Below are 18,148 nucleotides of genomic sequence, written 5' to 3'. Positions count from 1 at the left end.
TCGACAGCTGAAATCTTTTTAACCTTAGGAGATCTTTCGAGCACCTCCGACCCGTTCGCGTCCAGTAAGATTTTGCGACCTTACACGTTTGTGTACTTGCCCAGCGCTCGTTGAGTTGATTCGATGCCCAACTGTCCAGGAGTAGACCGCAAGAAGTCAACGGGATTCCAATCCTCCCGCTTAGATGCGAATTCGGATGCGAATCGAAAGTGAAGCTTGGCATCCTCCAACCAGTTTAGACTGCGCCATAATCGAGCCCAGCCGTTTGGCTGTCGGAGTAGATATTAACCTCCGTGACAGTTATTTCACAAGTGAGCAGCTAATCAGCTGCTCCTTTAATTGTCTCTACCTCTGCTTAGAATACACTGCAGTGGCACGGTAACCTGAACTTGAGCCTGCCAACCCTTCCATCCTACTGCACGTTGCTTACTCTTCCCTTCAAGGAATGCGTGTGGAGAATGTTCAGGTGGGAATAAGCAGGGGTGTGCATTGATTAGTCTCTAAAGGGATTAACTCAAAGCAGAGTGCAGCAGGTGTAATATGAAAACTGCGAAACGACTATCGTGGACTAAGAACAACTAGTTGCAAGATTATAAAAAAAAGGTCATAACGACTTCGTCCATCAACGTTTATAGCTTATAAACTCAATTCCGAGTATAAAGTGAATACATTAATAGTTTTTATAATGCAGGACAGATGAGGACGAAATTTGTAGAAGAAGAAGGATTAAGAAAATGAGTCTTTAATTTCTTTTGTCTTCAATTGTCTCATTTTCCTTTTCATAAATCTAAACTTATCCGTTATTTACGCAGTTTTCCCTGCACAATGTTATATTACAATATCATGCATTCATATATGTACATATGTATGTATGAATTATTACAATACATGTACTTGGTTCTATGTATACACACATATACATACATATAATCTATACATATCTGTTACGACTTAAAAGAAAACCGTCAAATGTTCACAATACATGTAAATCAGTAAGTATGTACGTTTTTACAAAAAAAATGTTAGATTGCTGTCGAAGTACAACAAGAAATATGTAGTTAAAAAATAGTTTTGATCTTTTCCATTAATTCTATGTAGCATATTTTTTGCCACAAAAAACAACGTTTGAATACCATACAAATTTAGTGAATAATATTTCTGCGCTAAAAGTCAAATGATATTCTGAATTCAGTATTGTTGAAGACGTCATCTTAAATGCAAGTCCTGACATTTAAAATTGCAAGGACATAATATCATATTTTTCATGTACTTGTTTTACACATATTTTTTTCAAAAATCCCTGTGACACATAACAATGATGAATACATGCAAATACGTGGACACAAAAATTTTTAAGTTGAGGACTTTTGGATGGCAACAAGTTTTTTATGGTTTTGTGGCACCTGTACGTGAATGTATGTATGTACTGTACGAATATGGTAGTTGGCACATACACCCATCCACATGTACATAAGACTATTTTGTTTGTTTGGTACTTGAATATGTTTTGAGGGTTATCGAGCACATTTTCTTTGATTCCCTTGCCCGTCTTTTTAGACGTGTATCTCGTAGTAATCGTGGCAATCCACACACCCACTTGCCTCGCTGGCACCCGCCGCAACGGCTGCGTCAGGATCAAAGCTGGCCGCGCAAATCATTCCTGATGCCGTTGCCGTGGGTAGTTGAACTACGCCACGTGGTGTTTTCTTCCGCGTGCGACTTTGCCGCACGCGGGTCTTATGCTAGGAAGGTTTGTTCTGATACAGACAGTCAACGCATGTCGTATACTCGGGCGCAGAAGAGCTTAGCTGGTAGGCGGCGATGCGCTCGTGTGGACACTGTGGTTCGTGAGTATACATGAAGGCAGCTGGCTGAACGGCGGGGACTGTTTCCTGTAGTTGCATTGGATAGTGTTGGCCTGTTTGAGGATAGTAGGCGTAACGTGCGAATGCATTTTCAGCCGATTGCGATCGCAGTGGACCCGTAGTACCTATGGTATCGATTGTGTAAATGCGTTCTGGCGAAACGCCATAACGATAAGAACTACTTGTCGTACTTTCGCGCGACGTAGAGCGCTCTAAAGATTTACTTAAGCGACGCGTACTCGCCGTAGTGCCGTTATCTCGCGGTATGCTCGGTGTAGCTGCTGAAATATAATGATCGCTGCAGGTTTGATTATCGTATATCGGATAATGCTGGTAGCAGGCTTCGGAGGCTGCTATTGCTGTTGCCCGCTGTCCCATTTCCATACTGCCATGTGCAGACTGACTACGTTTGCGACTGGAGCGTTCAGGCGAACGTGAGTCGAAACTTCCTCGCGGCGATTTGAGTGATGGACGTGGTATGTCAAGGTTTGGTTCGGAGCAACGACTGTCGAAACTACTGCGCGGCGAGTGTCGTTGACAAAGATTGGTGCCGGCACGATCGGGCGATAGGTGCTCAATGCTATCGCGCGGTGAAATATGTGGAGAAAGTGACTCAACGCTGCAGTCGTGAGCGGGTGTGAGTTTTTTCAGGCAGCTACGGTCGGGACTTTTCGATTTGCTAGGGCTTGGTGGTGGCTTAAGTATGCCGCCAGCAGGGCTGACGGGTCTCTTTAATATGCCACTGCCTTCCGAGCTGCGACGAGGGCTGGGTGTGCGCCGTCCGCTGGAAAGACGATCGGCCGAGGAGTCGCGGCTTGAACTAACACTTAATCGCTTACCTTGCTCACTGACACTTGCGCGTGGTGACTTTATTTTAATTATTCGTACTGGTGAACTACCTTGCGATTTGGAGCGGTCGGGTGAAATGTATATGCTTTGACGTGGCGACTTTGTCGCCTTTGGCTTTGTGCCAGTACTAGCGATGCTACTGCTGCTGCCACTACTCGATTTTTGTGCCTTCTCAGAGGTTTTGGACTTAAATACTTTATCAACTTTCTTATCGATAATGACGTGATGCATCGCCGTTGACATAGCACATTCCGATTCGTCTTCAGACTTTTCTGAGGTGCCTGTTGTGGTTCCTGTGCTATCAGATTCTGTGGCAGCTCGTGGTGGTGATTCGATATCAGCCACCACTGTTTGCTGGGTATTTTCCACTACCGTCTGTGGTTCCGGCGAAAGACTCGAGTCATTTTGTTGCTGATCTTGTGCGTCCATTTGCATATCTTGTGATTCGAGTGCCTGTTCTTTAAGATTGGCCATATAGGCAGCGATATCGTACGTGGTGTCCGTGAGCTGTTCGTGCTCGAGATCACTCAAGTGCTTATCTACTACATGAGCCATTACATTGTTGGCGGAGGCAGTAGCGCCGTTGCTACTGCTACCACTACCGCTGCTGCTGACACTTGTTTGGCGACTGGTCGACTTTTTGGAAGACTCTTTTGCTGAATGATGCACAACCGATACTTGCTGAGCGGCGGACAATTGACTTAGCTCATTGCTGAAAATTTCAATTACTTCGATATCTGCTTTGGGCGATTGTCGTGGAGACAAGCGTTTGGGAGTAGGAACACAATGCAAATAATTATCGTTACCACTGTTCGTGGTGGCTACATTACTACCCCTAATTGTCAAACCACTAGTAACACCACTGGTATTACCTGTTGTATATAGAATTCTACTATCACTACTACCTAAACTTAAATTAAAAGCTGCTGCTAAGGATGCAGCTTGCAAATCCGACTCGAGTATGTAATCCATCTCTTCCCTCTGCTCCTCCTCCTCGCCCATTTCTCCGGCCTCTATGCCCATCTCTTCGATCATAAACATCATTTGATCCGTGGCCTCCATTGCTTCCGACAAAGAGCATACTGTCGCTGACGCAGTGGCTTCCATGAATTCTGCTTGAGGGGAAGACGATAGTTCGTTTGTTATTGAGTTAGTCTTACCTAAATCTTTCATAAGAACGGGCTGATAGCTCGATGGCGGATGGGATGATTGTATCAAACGCGCTTGACTACCAGTGCTACCGACCGATAGGGTTGATGTGGTGCTGCATTGTGAATTGGTGGGGTTATTGAATTAAACGATTTGATTGTGGTTGAGGTAGTGGTGGTGGTGGTGGTGGTGTTTGTAATTATGTTTTGAAGCGAGCAGTTATAAAGGGCATAGATAGCGAAGCGATGCCGTGAAATGAGAAAGAAACAAAGAGGAGAAATAGAATAAAATATTGTTGATTAGCTTTTTAATACATATGTACAAGAATACCTTTAAAATCAAAAATTATGAGAAAATGACAGAAGTCAATGCTTGAAAAAAATGGGTTATAAATGAAAATAAAGTTATTTTTATTTAGAATTCGCAACAAAAAATGTAACTTTTCAAACATCATTTACTAATACTATTTTTTGAAAATTCAATAGAAAGCATCAGAGTAGCACAGCGGCTAAGAAAAATCGCGTTAAAATCTTCTTCGGCTCACGTTGCAAGTGCTTAGATATGTGAAGTCGTTGGGCTTGTAATAGAATTTATAAGAAAATTATAATAAATAGATTTAAATTCTGAACCACAGTAGATTTTTCCCATTGCTTCCTTCTTACAATTAAATTCATAAATATTATATAGGTTGTCAAAAAAGTCTTGCGGTATTTCCGCAAGCTTGTCTTTGCAAGCGCGTAGTTATAGTTGTATTCATCGCATCGGTTCACGCTAGAGCTTTTTGGAAAGCTCTTTTCACATTCTAACACGTGTTTGATTAATTGTTGTTTGCTTTTAGTCGTTCGTGAGTTATAGCGTCGCAAACATGGAGCAAAATAAAGAGAAAATACGGCATATTTTACAGTACTACTACGATAAAGGCAAAAATGCATCTCATGCTGCCAATAAAATTTGTGCAGTTTATGGACCCGATACAGTTTCCATTTCCACCGCACAACGATGGTTTCAACGTTTTCGTTCTGGAGCAGAGGTGATCGAAGATGCGCCACGGTCCGGAAGGCCTGTCGTCAAAAATTGCGATAAAATCGCTGAATTGATAGAAAGAGACCGGCATAGTAGCAGCCGTAGCATCGGCCAAGAGCTGGGCATGAGTCATCAAACCGTTATAAACCATTTGAAGAAGCTTGGATTAAAAAAAAAGCTCGATGTAGGGTGCCACACGACTTGACGCAAAAAAACATTTTTGCCCGTATGGATGCATGCGAATCGCTTCTGAATCGCAACAAAATCGACCCGTTTTTGAAGCGGATGGTGACTGGCGATGAAAAGTGGGTCACTTACGACAACGTGAAGCGCAAGCGGACGTGGTCGAAAAGCGGTGAAGCTGCCCAGACGGTGGCCAAGCCTGGATTGACGGCCAGGAAGGTTCTTCTGTGTGTTTGGTGAGATTGGCAGGGAATCATCCACTATGAGCTACTCCCCTATGGCCAAACGCTCGATTCGGACCTGTACTGCCAACAACTGGACCGCTTGAATGCAGCACTCATGCAGAAGAGGCCATCTTTGATCAACAGAGGCCGAATTGTCTTCCATCAGGACAACGCCAGGCCACACACATCTTTGGTGACGCGCCAGAAGCTCCGGGAGCTCGGATGGGAGGTTATTTTGCATCCACCATATAGTCCGGATCTCGCACCAAGTGATTACCACCTATTTCTGTCCATGGCGAACGAGCTTGGTAGTCGGAAGTTGTCCACAAGAGAGTCCTGTGAAAATTGGCTCTCCGAGTTTTTTGACAATAGGGAAGCGAGCTTCTATAAGAGGGGCATTATGAAGTTGGCATCTCGTTGGGAACTCGTCATCGAACAAAACGGCGCATATTTGACTTAAATCGCATTATTATAACCAATTTTATGAACAATTGAAAATTCAATAAAAATACCGCAAGACTTTTTTGACAACCTATATTAGTGACTCTGGTGGCTGGTCGCCCATGGAGTGCTTGTGGAGGTTTTAAACTCGGTTAAAGTTGTAGTACAGAACGCATTATATCCCAATGTACATATCCAAAGGACTTATCACAATTTTTTACATGCAGGCACTTTCTCCCTCTGAAGAGGGGAATCTACATGGCATTTTTAAAAATAGGCAAAGAAGACAAAAGCTCTGAAAGTTTCAGTCTACTAAATCAATATTTGTGGAAAGAAACTTCGTAAATGAAAATTCACTTCAAATGAGGTCACCCCTATAAGGGTCTAGTATCAAAATAAGGTTTAGTTCCAAAGTTAATTAAAAGAAAACTTTTGAATATATATACGTAAATCAAAGGCAAACAAATGATTTTCAATGATGATCGCTAATGCTTGAAAGGCGGTCTAATAAGTTTGTTATCTATCCATTGTTGTTTATCTACATATGTACCTTAACGTCAAGTGATTTGGTGTACGACCCAGCGTGGCTTTCACTTTCATTGTGCCCTGTTGGGAGTCCTCCTCTCCTTCGGACTTAGTACCAGGGTCCATGCGTTCTATATCGCTCTGATGCATTTGCTGATGGTGATGAATTTGTTGTTGGTGACGTTGTATATGCTTTTGATGCTGCTGTTGCTGTGGGTCTATAGAGGAGGAGATTAAGTCTATGAAGTTTGCGGAAGTAATCGTTTTGGAAAAACGCAGAAAGATATTAAAAAAAAGAGTCCAAAGATTTTGATGTCCAATGAATAGAGAAAGACAAAAAATTGTAGAGAAGGAAAATCGATACTGTGAATTTGGTTTAGCTAATAAATACAATTTTAAGATAGACACGCAGACAAAGAGAGGAATGTACTGAAATATAATATATATTTAAATTTTTTTTTAGTTTTTGATTATTGTATTTAGAAATAAAATACTGGAATTTGCAATATCTTCGGTACATTCTTCGTAATCCAATGCGCAAGCTCTAAATTTAATTTCTTTACTTATTCTCGATAGAGTTATGAAATAAATTAAGACCAGAAATTTCTTTTAGTTTAACTTAAGTTTAAGTTTGTGAGTACCGTTAGCATCGCCCACAGTCCTGCTGCGCCCACGAAAACCAGTCGGTTGTAGTTGCTGGTGATGCTGATGCTGATGGTGTAGCATTGGCACATCGTCGGCCTCTTGGCTGCCCGAGAGATTATCGTAGTCGATGTTGCCGGCAGAATGACGTTGCGAACCGGATTTCTTTTTGGGTTTACCTAATGTCTGAGAACCTTGTATGATTGTTATCTGTAAAATAAGACAAACAATTAGGACAACTCAATTTTTATGATAAATAAGAATTTATTTATGCATCGATGTGAAATATCTGATCCGAGACCTGTTGCTTTGGTCGTTCCAGCGTTTGAGAAGTGCCCGATCCACCACCTTGCGATGAGATACCAGAAACTGAGCCGGAACTTCCAAATCCCTTCAACGGAATTGACATGTTGCGTACGCTTTCGCGTATGATTTGACGTATAGTTTTAAGGAATGCGTTACGGAAGTCTGCCGTGCTGTTCGAGAGCACGTAAACCTTTTCGGAGCGGCGCTGTAGTTGTGAGCGTAAATGTATCAATTCCCATAGGAAGTGCGAGTCCATATCTTTTGCAGAGGAGGCGCGCACTTGTACCTCTGTGACTGGTATGAGCACTTGATAGCGTATAATTTCGACTTCGTTGGGAGCGTTTTTACTGGAGACTCCCTATTTGGAGAACGGAAACGCGTTAATACATTATAAAAATTCAAATAACTTAGGTAGGTGTATTTTTTTTACCATCAGTTTCTTCTTTTGACGCAAACGTTCTTTGCAGAGGAACACAACCGCTGATTTAAAAACAAAGCACATGGCGTGCAACTCCAGGCCCTTCTTGATTTTGCCAAGAAAATCGGAAATATTAAGCCACTCAACACCACCGTAATAGAGTAGGTCACCTAGAACGAGACAAGAAAGAAGTGATGTATGTATGTACTATTTCAAAGTAATGCCTTCTTAATGAAATGGACTGAACTGTGTCGGTAGACATAATAGCCTGATGCTAACTTGAGTCCCGGGACACGTGGGTATCGCGGGAAACGGGAAACTTTTTTGGCCCGGAGCCCGTTCTTCTACTCCCTTCAGCCATCAAAACCACGGTTAGCAAACGGGTCACTCTAACCCACAAGCGAGCTTGGCAGGCTGAGAGAGGCTGCAGATGGACTAAACTGATGCTACCTGTCATGTCCGACCGAATGTCGCAGTTCCTCCTGTCTCTAAGCAGAGGGGAATGTAGGCGGGTGGTTGGACTGATGACGGGCCACTTTCTATGGGCAAAGCACATGGAAAAGGTGGACATCTCAGACAGTGCACTCTGCCACGCATGTGGAGAGGAGGATGAGACGGCGGACCACTCTCGGTGCGTCTGCCCCGCCTTCGCTGGAATCAGGCTTGAGGTCTTTGGCATTGATGTGTTTAGAAGCGACTCAGATTTCTTCGGAGGTCGAGTAGATTTAAAGAAAATTAAAAAGGGAACCCGAGTGCAGTATAATGGATTTAATTGTGTCTGAGTGCTGCACTTGCTAGTCTGTCCCGACAGCAACAAAAAAAAAAAAAAAAAAAATTTCAATGCGACTGCAATTGTTGGGGATAGTTTTCGCTGCTGTTTTTGATTTCTTCGTTACGCCACGTGTGCTATGCCAAGATCACTTTGACTTTTTATGTGCCGTATGGCGCGACTGTAGGCATTTGTAAGTCGATTGACAGTACCTCAGGTTGGATTTATGATTACATTGCACAACGACACTACTTTGTAGCCTGCGTTCCGTGCAGATTTTCAATTGAGTAACCACTATTCCACATTCGAAGATTTTCAAACTTCTTTGTACATTTCAGGTAAGAATGTGTCTTTTCCAGGTAAGGCGCCTATCTAAATACAAGTACTTACAAATAAAGGGTCTTTTAAAAGTGTGGCCAATATGTCAGTAGTGAATAATTCCTAGATGGTATATTTTTTTATATCATCCTTGACATTTGCCCAGTAGACAGATGTACAATTTTACACGATAGCACAACTCGTTAAAATTGTTGAAACATATTATGAAAATAGTCGACCTTCAAGAGCAACGTATAGCAAAATTCGTGAATTTTTCAATGATTGGTAATTTCAAGACACTAGTTCTCGAGGCTAGATAAAGGACTGTCAGACCAAAAGTTGCACGTTCTGTTGAGAATATTGCTGCAGTAGCGCAAAGTGTTGCTAAAAAACCATCAACATCGATATCTCGACGTTCTTAACAATGAGGCATTCATAAATCGTAGACGTGCTATTGGTGGACTTTTAAATTATGTAATTTTTCACATATATTTGTTATATGTGAATGAAAATAGTGAAACCTGAAAGAATCTAAATTTTTACATGTCTTATTTTAAAATTATATTACATAAAAACACGTCTCTTGAAAGACCATTTATGTATATGCAACAGTGCTTTCCTGTGGAGTTACCATATTATTTGTGACTAAAACAGTTGTTGTTTTTATCTTTAGCCTGACACTTATTCTTCGATCAGTTTCAGGTGGTTTTGTAGAACTGTAGAAGCATCTATTGTACACTCGTCTTTGCAAATAATGAAAGTTTCATTTACGAACCCTACTTTTTGCAATATGGAAAGAAGTTGGATAAGAATTCCACTCTGGAGATCACGCACTATTAAAAATGTTCAAATTTGACAAAGATTTTAGTGAAGTTTTATTTTATAAAATTTCTCCTGCCTGGCGGAATGCAAACTAAAATTTCATTTGTGGCAATTACAGTTCACTTTCACACCTAATTTTTTATAGTAGTAAAGCATGGTAATAGCAAATGAAGCGTGACTGAAAGTATTCGATTCAAAGATTGCTTTGTGTTGTTACAGATAGCGGTAGTCAAGCTGTCATAAAATCTCTACAGTGCCAGGTTACTTCATTTGGCTAAGCGGTGCACAACGAACGATGTCTGGGTTTCTCGATACAGATACATTCGTGGACCTTGCATCGCAGATGAGCTCGCTAGGAGAAGAACTGATCTTAAATCAGTCAATTCTGCCCGACATGTGGGCATCCCCTTATCTTCATGGCGGCTCTTGCGCAAGCCAATAATAGATGAACCATGGAGCCCACTTTTGAGATATCTAGACAGGTCCGATCCAGATGAAATGTAAGCCGAACTAGGTTCTTCACCAATCTAGACGAACCTTCGTTTAGTGCAGTGGTTGGTATAATCACGGGGCACTACTTAATGGGAGCACATGGGGAAGCGTATGGAATTTTCTTCTAGTGACTTCTGTCGCAGCTGCACGAACGAGGAAGAGCTGGAGAGCGTTTAACACATTCTTTGCCACTGTCCCGCTTTGCATGAACGCGATATCGTCGTCTAACTCTTAATTCTTTGGATGTCTGACAGACTTGGAAGTACATATTTTATCGTTCATCTAAGAGACGAAGTGATTTCAGCACATTAGGAACTGAAGGGGGAACTTTAGCTGAAACTAGTGGGTACCCATGCCTAAATGGGTCCTTATGGAGAGTAGTAACTACCGAAGTCTACCGTACAGCGCCGAAATCTAAAATTTAAGCGCGGCTTCACGTCCTTTTTTTGAAAATTTCTGCTCCGAATCGGGATTGGAGTTTTCCTTGGATAGCACAATAAGGTTTTCTAAGTTTTCCTGGTAATCAACCAATCTTTCGAGACCCACATTGTCACCCTGGGATTAAGTGAGAGCAAATTTGTCAATTCATATATTGGGTATGTGAATAAGTTTTCGTCCTTCCATAGGATATTATGTATGTCCCATTGGAAGCTACAACTAGTTATATTCCATCTTTCAGGCAACATACGGATTTCTCTGAAGAAAATTCGATTTCTTGTGGCTTGATCCATTCATTGAGCCAGTTTGCGATGCTCTCGTGAAAAGTGAACCGCTCTCTGCAATAACGGCTGACTGCATTGATCGAAGCAGAAGGTGCAATGTCTGGAGAATACAGCGGGTGGGGCAAGATTTCCCAATTCAGCCCCTATAAATATTTCTGGACTGATTTAGCAACGTGTGACCTGGCGTTGTCATACAGCAAAATCAGTTTGTCATGTCTACTGTCACACTCTGGACGCTTTTCTGGGAGAGCTCGATTGAGGAGAGCTCAGAGCTGCAGTTGGTAACGATCGCTAGTGATGGTTTCAGGTGGTTTAAAGAGTTCATAATAGATGAAACCCTTCTGTTTCTTTTTTGCCGTCGATGAATCTGGTTCACCTGGCAGGCTCCAACATTTTCGACGCTTAAAGTTTTGAAAATAGATACCATTTTCATCCGAGTGCCGATGCAATGCAGAAAACTTTTCTTTTCTGCCGTTCAAGAAGCATCTCAAACGTCATCAAACCCTCTCCTTCAATTGATGTGGCACCCAGTTTCCTGTTACCTGCTTTCTGGATCATTTCCATCGCGTGCAAACGTTTACCGATAGTTGATCTGTCAACATCCAACTCTTGAGACATATCATCAAGCGCTCGACATGCGTCTTCATCCAATAATTGTTGTAGTAGTATCTTCGAACTTTTTCGTTGCCCCTTCGCGATCTTTATCACTCACATCGAAATTGCCACTTTGGAAGTGTTGAAACCATTCTTTAAAAGTTGTATTTGATGGAGCGCGATTACCGTAAATATTGATCAATATTTTCTTTAAAAGGTAATAATGAAGCATGAGTTCTTGCAAATGCTGTTTTCCGGGATGAACGTAGAGATTTTCTTCTTCTTCTTAATTGGCGCTATAACCGCTTACGCGATTTTGGCCGAGTTTAACAAAGCGCGCCAGTCGTTTCTTTCTCGAGCTAACCGGCGCCAGTTGGACACACCAAGTGAAGTCAAGTCTTTATCCACCTGATCTTTCCAACGCAGAGGAGGCCTTCCTCTTCCTCTGCTACCACCAGCTGACACCGCATCGAATGCTTTCAAGGTCGGAGCGTTTGTATCCATTCGGACAACATGACCCAGCCAACGTAGCTGCTGGATCTTTATTCGCTGCGCTATGTCTATGTCGTCGTAAAGCTCATACAGCTCATCATTCTATCGTCTGCGATATTCGCCGTTGCCAACGTGCAAAGGTCCAAAAATCTTACGCAGAATCTTTTTCTCGAACACTCCAAGCGTCGCTTCATCGGATGTTGTCATCGTCCAAGCTTCTGCACCATACGTTAGGACGGGCATGATGAGAGTCTTGTAGAGTGTTAGTTTTGTTCGTCGAGAGAGGACTTTACTGCTCAGTTGCCTACTTAGTCCAAAGTAGCACATGTTGGCAAGAGAGATTCTACGTTGGACATTTTAGACGTCAGATAAATAAGGACCTTTACGTTTCAAACGAATGTCAACTACGATCGAGATCTCACATATGCACCTTCAAATCAGTATGTTACTAGAGCGAACACAAAAATAGTACCAGCGCCGACACCTCTTTTACGAGGGCGGGGACTTATTCCCATTCCCAATATCATAAATTTATTGAAGTTTCATCTGTACCACAGATTCAAGTACCTCACTCTGCTTTTGAATTAGTTGAATTAAATATACTTTTATTGCAATTCATGTATACGCATATTGCATCGATAAACTCACCTGGACTCAAATCAATGGGTTGCTTGCATGATTTCTGATGTTGTCGGAACAAATGATCGAATATAGCACCATATTCTTCGTGTATTCGTTGCATTTCATTGATATGCTCAGCCACTTTTTCCATGCCCTTGAGAGCCTCTGCAATGCAAAAAAAAAAGAATAAATAAATGTAAATAAATCACAAACATGCACGTAAAGTAAAAACACACATTTTTATGAACCACACATTAAGATTATTGCATTAATTTTGTTGAAGAATTTAAGTGCTATCGAAGGGCATTGGTAAGAAATAAATATATAAGTATGCTTATTGGCATACACACGCACTCGTATACATTATTTTAAATTGGCATGCGTATCTCACACATGTAATTACATGCATAAGTACTCACCGCATAAGTGCAAGTGTTCGTCGGCTCGCGAATCGGTTAAATTGCGCAGTTGTTGCAAAAGCAAAGGGTACTTGAGGATGCGCTGTATCGGCTTGATTAAGTACGATTCGAGAGTGCTGCTGTGTTGCTGTTTCGGGTTACGTGCGGCAAGGAACTCCTGCAATGCGTGATTACCTTCATCTGTGAAAATGGAAACGAAGGGGGGGGGAAAAATTAAAAATATTAATTAACATGCAATTGATGTTGTAAAACAGTTTAGATCTTTTTAGTTCTTTGGATGCATGTAAGGTTTTTTAGGTATAGTAGCTTGGCGTAGTTCGAAGAAGGGTGGGGTTAACCAATTTGCCCTAAGGCGTATCTTATATTGAAGGGGGTTTCACATATACATTCGAAGACACATTTCACATTTCGCGCATTACTTGAAATTATTGAAAAGTATCAAAAAACTTCCTTCAAAAATCCTATTAAAAAAGTAAATAAAAAGCATTGACATTCGAATGTGTTAAGTTAGTTTCGTGCTATGAAGAGGACTTGGCTTTACATAATTCGATTAAGTATGTTCAGAGTAGACGAAGAAAACCTCCGGGATAATTGGTTTTCCGACTCAACGCATACTTTATTTGTACTGATGACATTTTTTCAATACAAAAAGGGTCTAAACTAAAACCAAGATGCTAGTTAAGTGAGTGATATAATGACCACGTCTTGATAATTTTTTATTTTAGTTATATTTTATCATAAACAAATGGTATGAAACATAAGCTTCATAAAAATGGGGCCGTACACGAACGACCAGCGATATGGGATTAGGTTAATTCGAGTGGCGGCCGCTGGAGCCGAATGGCAGCAACTATTTGGTTCGAAAGCTCCGGGCATGAAAAGGTTTTTCCAATAGCGGTTGAACCTCCGAGTGAATTTCTGCAATGAAAAGGCTCCTCACAAGAAAACTATCTGCCTTTTGGAGGCAGCATAAAACTGTAGTTCCCCTCATTTGTGGAAAAGCATTAAGACGGATATCATAAATAGAGAAGGAGGAGTTCGGCCTAAAGGGGGGTTAGGGCCAATAAACATGTATATGCATATACATTTATATACATATGCATATATATATATATATACACTATATTGGTTGGTTTAGAAAAAGAGATACATTATTTTTTTATATTTTATATTTTAAAACTGTCAATATTTTCGACGTCGGCCTGCCTATGTGAGGTGAATCTTTAACATAAAAAATACCTGAACGGAATCAACGAAACAAAAATTGCACATAATTAGCTGGTATATCATTAGCACCATAAATACTATTCACAATTTCAGCCTTTATCAAAGAAAAACTGTAAAATTTACCAAATTTTCTTTTTGTTGACTTTCATTGTTAACACCATGTAACACGTAACGGAATGGAACAAAAAAAAGACAACAAAATAATTTTTTTAGCGTGAAATGTCATCTTGACAATGAGCATTAACTTTAAATTGTTTGATTGATACTTTACGAGATATCCATAACTACAGCCATCTACCGAGAAAATAAGGAAATTTCTTTTCCTCAAACTAATATATAGCAAAATGCAAATTTGAAATGTCTCAAAATTGGAGTTAAATTTTGATATTTTTTTTACCATGTTGCAGAGTTTCTTCATATAACGTATGCACGACCTTTTTTTTTAATTTGAATAGAAATTTATCGAAGTTTTATAAATCTTGCGCATAGTTTGAAATTTGAGTTAATCTGGCTTTTTTTTTGGAGAATAGAATACGTGGCAGCATCCGTACTTACTACGTGTGCTCTGTCTGCTACTCTCATAAAAAATCTTGAGCTGCCAGTAAATATTAGTCCGCCTAACCACGATGCCAAGCTTCAGATAACTTTTGAATCGCATGAAAACTAGCTTTGCATCTTCTGCGAATTTTATTACGTATTTGTTCTAACTCCTCGGCAATTCAGGTTTCACTACTTTGCTGCTTTGCTTTGAAAATAAGTTTTCATAAAAGGGTTTGAGATGAATGGGATCAGCGAATGGGGAAATTCCACTATTTAGACTTAAGGTACTTTTTGTATCAGTACATGTAAAACCGTTCCGGTTTTACCAATACATGGTTTTTCGGCAATCACTCTTGGATTATCATTCGCTCAAATGCGGCAATTCTGCTTATTGACGAATCCACTGAGGAGAAAATTGCCTTATCACTAAAGATGACTTTCTTCGAAAATTGGTCATTCACTGTTGCCATTTCCTGTCATCATTCTGACCACTGACGACGCTTGAAATGGTCAAGAGGCTTTAGTTCTTGAGTCAATTTCACCTTGTAAGCGTGTAAATGCAAGTCTTTATGCATAATGTTCATCAACGACGAGCGTGAGAGGTGCAATTGTTGGGCACAACGACGAGTTGAGCTGGACGGCTCTTCAACCACACTATCGCGAACACCAGCAATATTTTATGCAGTACGAGCTGTACGAGCATGCACTGGTGTTTTCATATCTCCTACAGACCCGGTTTGCTAAAACTTTTGCACAATTTTTCCGATTGTATGCATATTTGGACGATTAAATTGACCGAAAAAATCACGAAGTGCGCGATATGCATTTTGATTTGAACGCCCGTTTTCATAATAAGCCTGAATAACTTTAAGTGTTGCTCGATTGTGCATCTTTCCATGGTTCAAATTGAATTAATCTGAAATTGAAAAATATCAAATGAAATGCAGAAAAAAGCTTGACCTTTAGGTGTGGTTCACATTCAACATCATCCCTTGAAATTTAACCACCCTTTATTTCATAAGCACTTATTGCTGGGAGTTGAATATATTAAGTTACTTAATAAAGGGTGTTTTTTTAGAGACGGAACATTACAATGATCTTTATGGCACTAATGACTGAATATGATTTTGGGCATGTGGAGTGTTCACACACTCTTTGCAGTAAATCAGACAGTATTTCGGCAATAACGTTGACCTCCGCGGACTCAGTTGTTTGTGGTTTGGCGTCGAGGGTATACGACTTTTCATATTCTGAAAGGAAGTAATCTAAGTGTAGCCAGAGATTCCACATGCAGAATAAATTTGAGCAATTTACATATGTTGCTTGGAGTGTTTATTGATGATGAAGTGCCTAAGCCAAGCCAATCTAAAAACAATCGAAAACTGTTAAATCGGTTGTCACAAAAAACGTTGTTGCCAATTTAAAGTTCTTCTCCTATAAAAAAAACATCTTTTACATATTTTACATATTTATGTGTTCTTCGAAGGGAAGCATACACATTTCGCCATTTTGATTTTATCATTACACAATTAATTTCTGTTCATATAGCTGTTTTCCTGGAATGCTTACATATTAATATGTATATTAATGTCTATCTTTGTGTTCTGCGCTCTGCACAGGTTTATTATATAATTCGCATGTAAGCACGCCTGTAAGTATGCTTGACTTTTTGCCATTCTCTTTACCAGTATGTCTATTAATTTTTTTCTTCTATTTGTTAGGAAGATTTCACTCTCACCTTTCACATAATTTTGTAACTTTATAATTAAAAGAATGCTCAGAAGGGCTGAGAAGGAGTGACTTTGTCAGCCGCTGGTTTCTGTTGCTGTAATTACAGACATGAATGCTTCATTTGAAGTGTCTACATATGTCCTATTCGGGGAAATGCTGAAATCAGAACGAATTAAATTTTTAAAATTATTTGACAAAAAAAGCAAATGTTCACCAACTTTTCTGGTGAAAAAATAACTTTATGCTCTGAGTTGGTTTATTGCTGAGAGACTTTTTACAGAACTCAAGGTCAGATATTATTTGTGTTTAAATTTATACTATGCAATATCTAAATATCCAATAAAAAGAAGGTATTAAAAATTATGCAGTAAATCTCTGAGTCTCATTTATTAATATCCAATTATAATTTCGTTCATATGATCCGCTTGACTCTTACTGACGTGCTGAAATCTGTCGGTGCAATCGCCAGGACTCTTTCAAGCGAATCAAGTTAAATTCACAAAACTTTTCTCTACAATAATTATCAACAAATTGACCTATTGGAGCTATAATTATGTTTATCTACATTTTCTAAATTTTTAAATAAAGTAATTGTTGCGATTATATACGATAATTTGATTGAGATTTAACGTAGGCTCTCGGAGGAAAAAGCACCGATGCTGGAGAAGCGCGCGGAAAGGCTTTTGATTTGAGCTTTATAGGTAGGTGGGCCTTTTTTTAATTTTTTAAATCTGCCAAGCCTTGCGATTCACTATTTCATAAGTCATCTGAAAGGTACAGAGATTTTTGATAGGCGAATGAAATGATAAGCAAAGGGCAAAGCTTGCTGCATACTTATAGGCGAAGAAATTATTGATGAGTACTTGCTCTAGATCATTGCTTTTGGCCTGACATTATTCTTATTGTGCTACTGCACTCTGCAACCAAAAGAGGTTTATTGTGCAAAGTCTGCCGAGGTTCACCATATTTAGGGCTTTAAAAAACATTTTGGGGTTTATTGTTCCATAATTTATGTCAATGCACGGCAATACCACTAAGGTGCTGTATTCGTTTTCTGCCTTGTGTAGGACGTTCACATCAATTTTGTTAAAGTGATATATCAGGCTGCAGTGTAAACAATTAAGAGTCTTAAGCCTATTCTGCTGAGTGAAAGTAGCTTATCAGAAGTTGCTCTGTCCGGTGTTAGGAATTGTTTCGCTCGTCGTTGTCCGATAGATAATCAGCTCATTCCGATAGAATTCCTCCAGTGTTCATCGAATTTGTTCTCCTCCCGTTTCCTGAGAACTTCTTTAATGTAAGAAAGGCTCAGGACTAATTCAAGGCATGTTCGCCCCTTTTTTAGCTAGATAATCAGCTCAGTACACCATATATGGGAGCCAGGTTTGAAGTTGGTAGAATTATTTCTCCAGGCCGTACGCTCATTAATAATAACTTGAAAGTTCGTGAAGAAAATGGATTAGGGTGAATGTACCAACAACATAAAGAACCGAAGTATGTCGAAAGTCTTCTAAGATCTTTGAATGCCCTTCCATATCCCCACTTTTTAGATCGAATATATATTTTAATCGTAAATCGGACGAGCTTCTTTTTCAAATAAGTAAAAGTAATGCGTCCGTTGGGCATTTTTTCATTGGTCCTGTTACACTGACACAGACGAGTCGGTACATTTTGTGGAGTTCATTTACCGCCTTTCGTTACTTAATTTTAAGACACCATACTAGGGAAGCTTAAGTGACTATCGATTTAATAACTGTAGTGAATGTCCAGTAAGTCATT

The 18,148-nt window shown here is 40.1% G+C and overlaps 1 protein-coding gene across 1 annotated transcript in view; it reads right to left on the bottom strand.

The window, feature by feature from the left end:
• Positions 1 to 1,301: 1,301 nt before the first annotated feature.
• Positions 1,302 to 18,148, bottom strand: part of LOC128861886 (protein still life, isoforms C/SIF type 2) — a 418,993-nt gene continuing 402,146 nt past the window's right edge. The window contains exons 16-22 of the mRNA XM_054100262.1: positions 12,875 to 13,054; positions 12,483 to 12,620; positions 7,638 to 7,795; positions 7,203 to 7,565; positions 6,901 to 7,111; positions 6,285 to 6,498; positions 1,302 to 3,978 (exon numbers count right to left, since the gene is read on the bottom strand). Coding sequence (XP_053956237.1) covers positions 1,743 to 3,978; positions 6,285 to 6,498; positions 6,901 to 7,111; positions 7,203 to 7,565; positions 7,638 to 7,795; positions 12,483 to 12,620; positions 12,875 to 13,054 — 3,500 coding nt within the window. The 3' untranslated portion in view covers positions 1,302 to 1,742. The remainder of the gene's footprint in view (positions 3,979 to 6,284; positions 6,499 to 6,900; positions 7,112 to 7,202; positions 7,566 to 7,637; positions 7,796 to 12,482; positions 12,621 to 12,874; positions 13,055 to 18,148) is intronic.

This window comes from Anastrepha ludens, chromosome 4 (assembly GCF_028408465.1).
Source record: "Anastrepha ludens isolate Willacy chromosome 4, idAnaLude1.1, whole genome shotgun sequence".
NCBI lineage: Eukaryota > Metazoa > Arthropoda > Insecta > Diptera > Tephritidae > Anastrepha > Anastrepha ludens.
The sequence above is the reverse complement of the archived record's forward strand: the minus strand, read 5'-3'. Positions and strand labels throughout refer to the sequence as shown.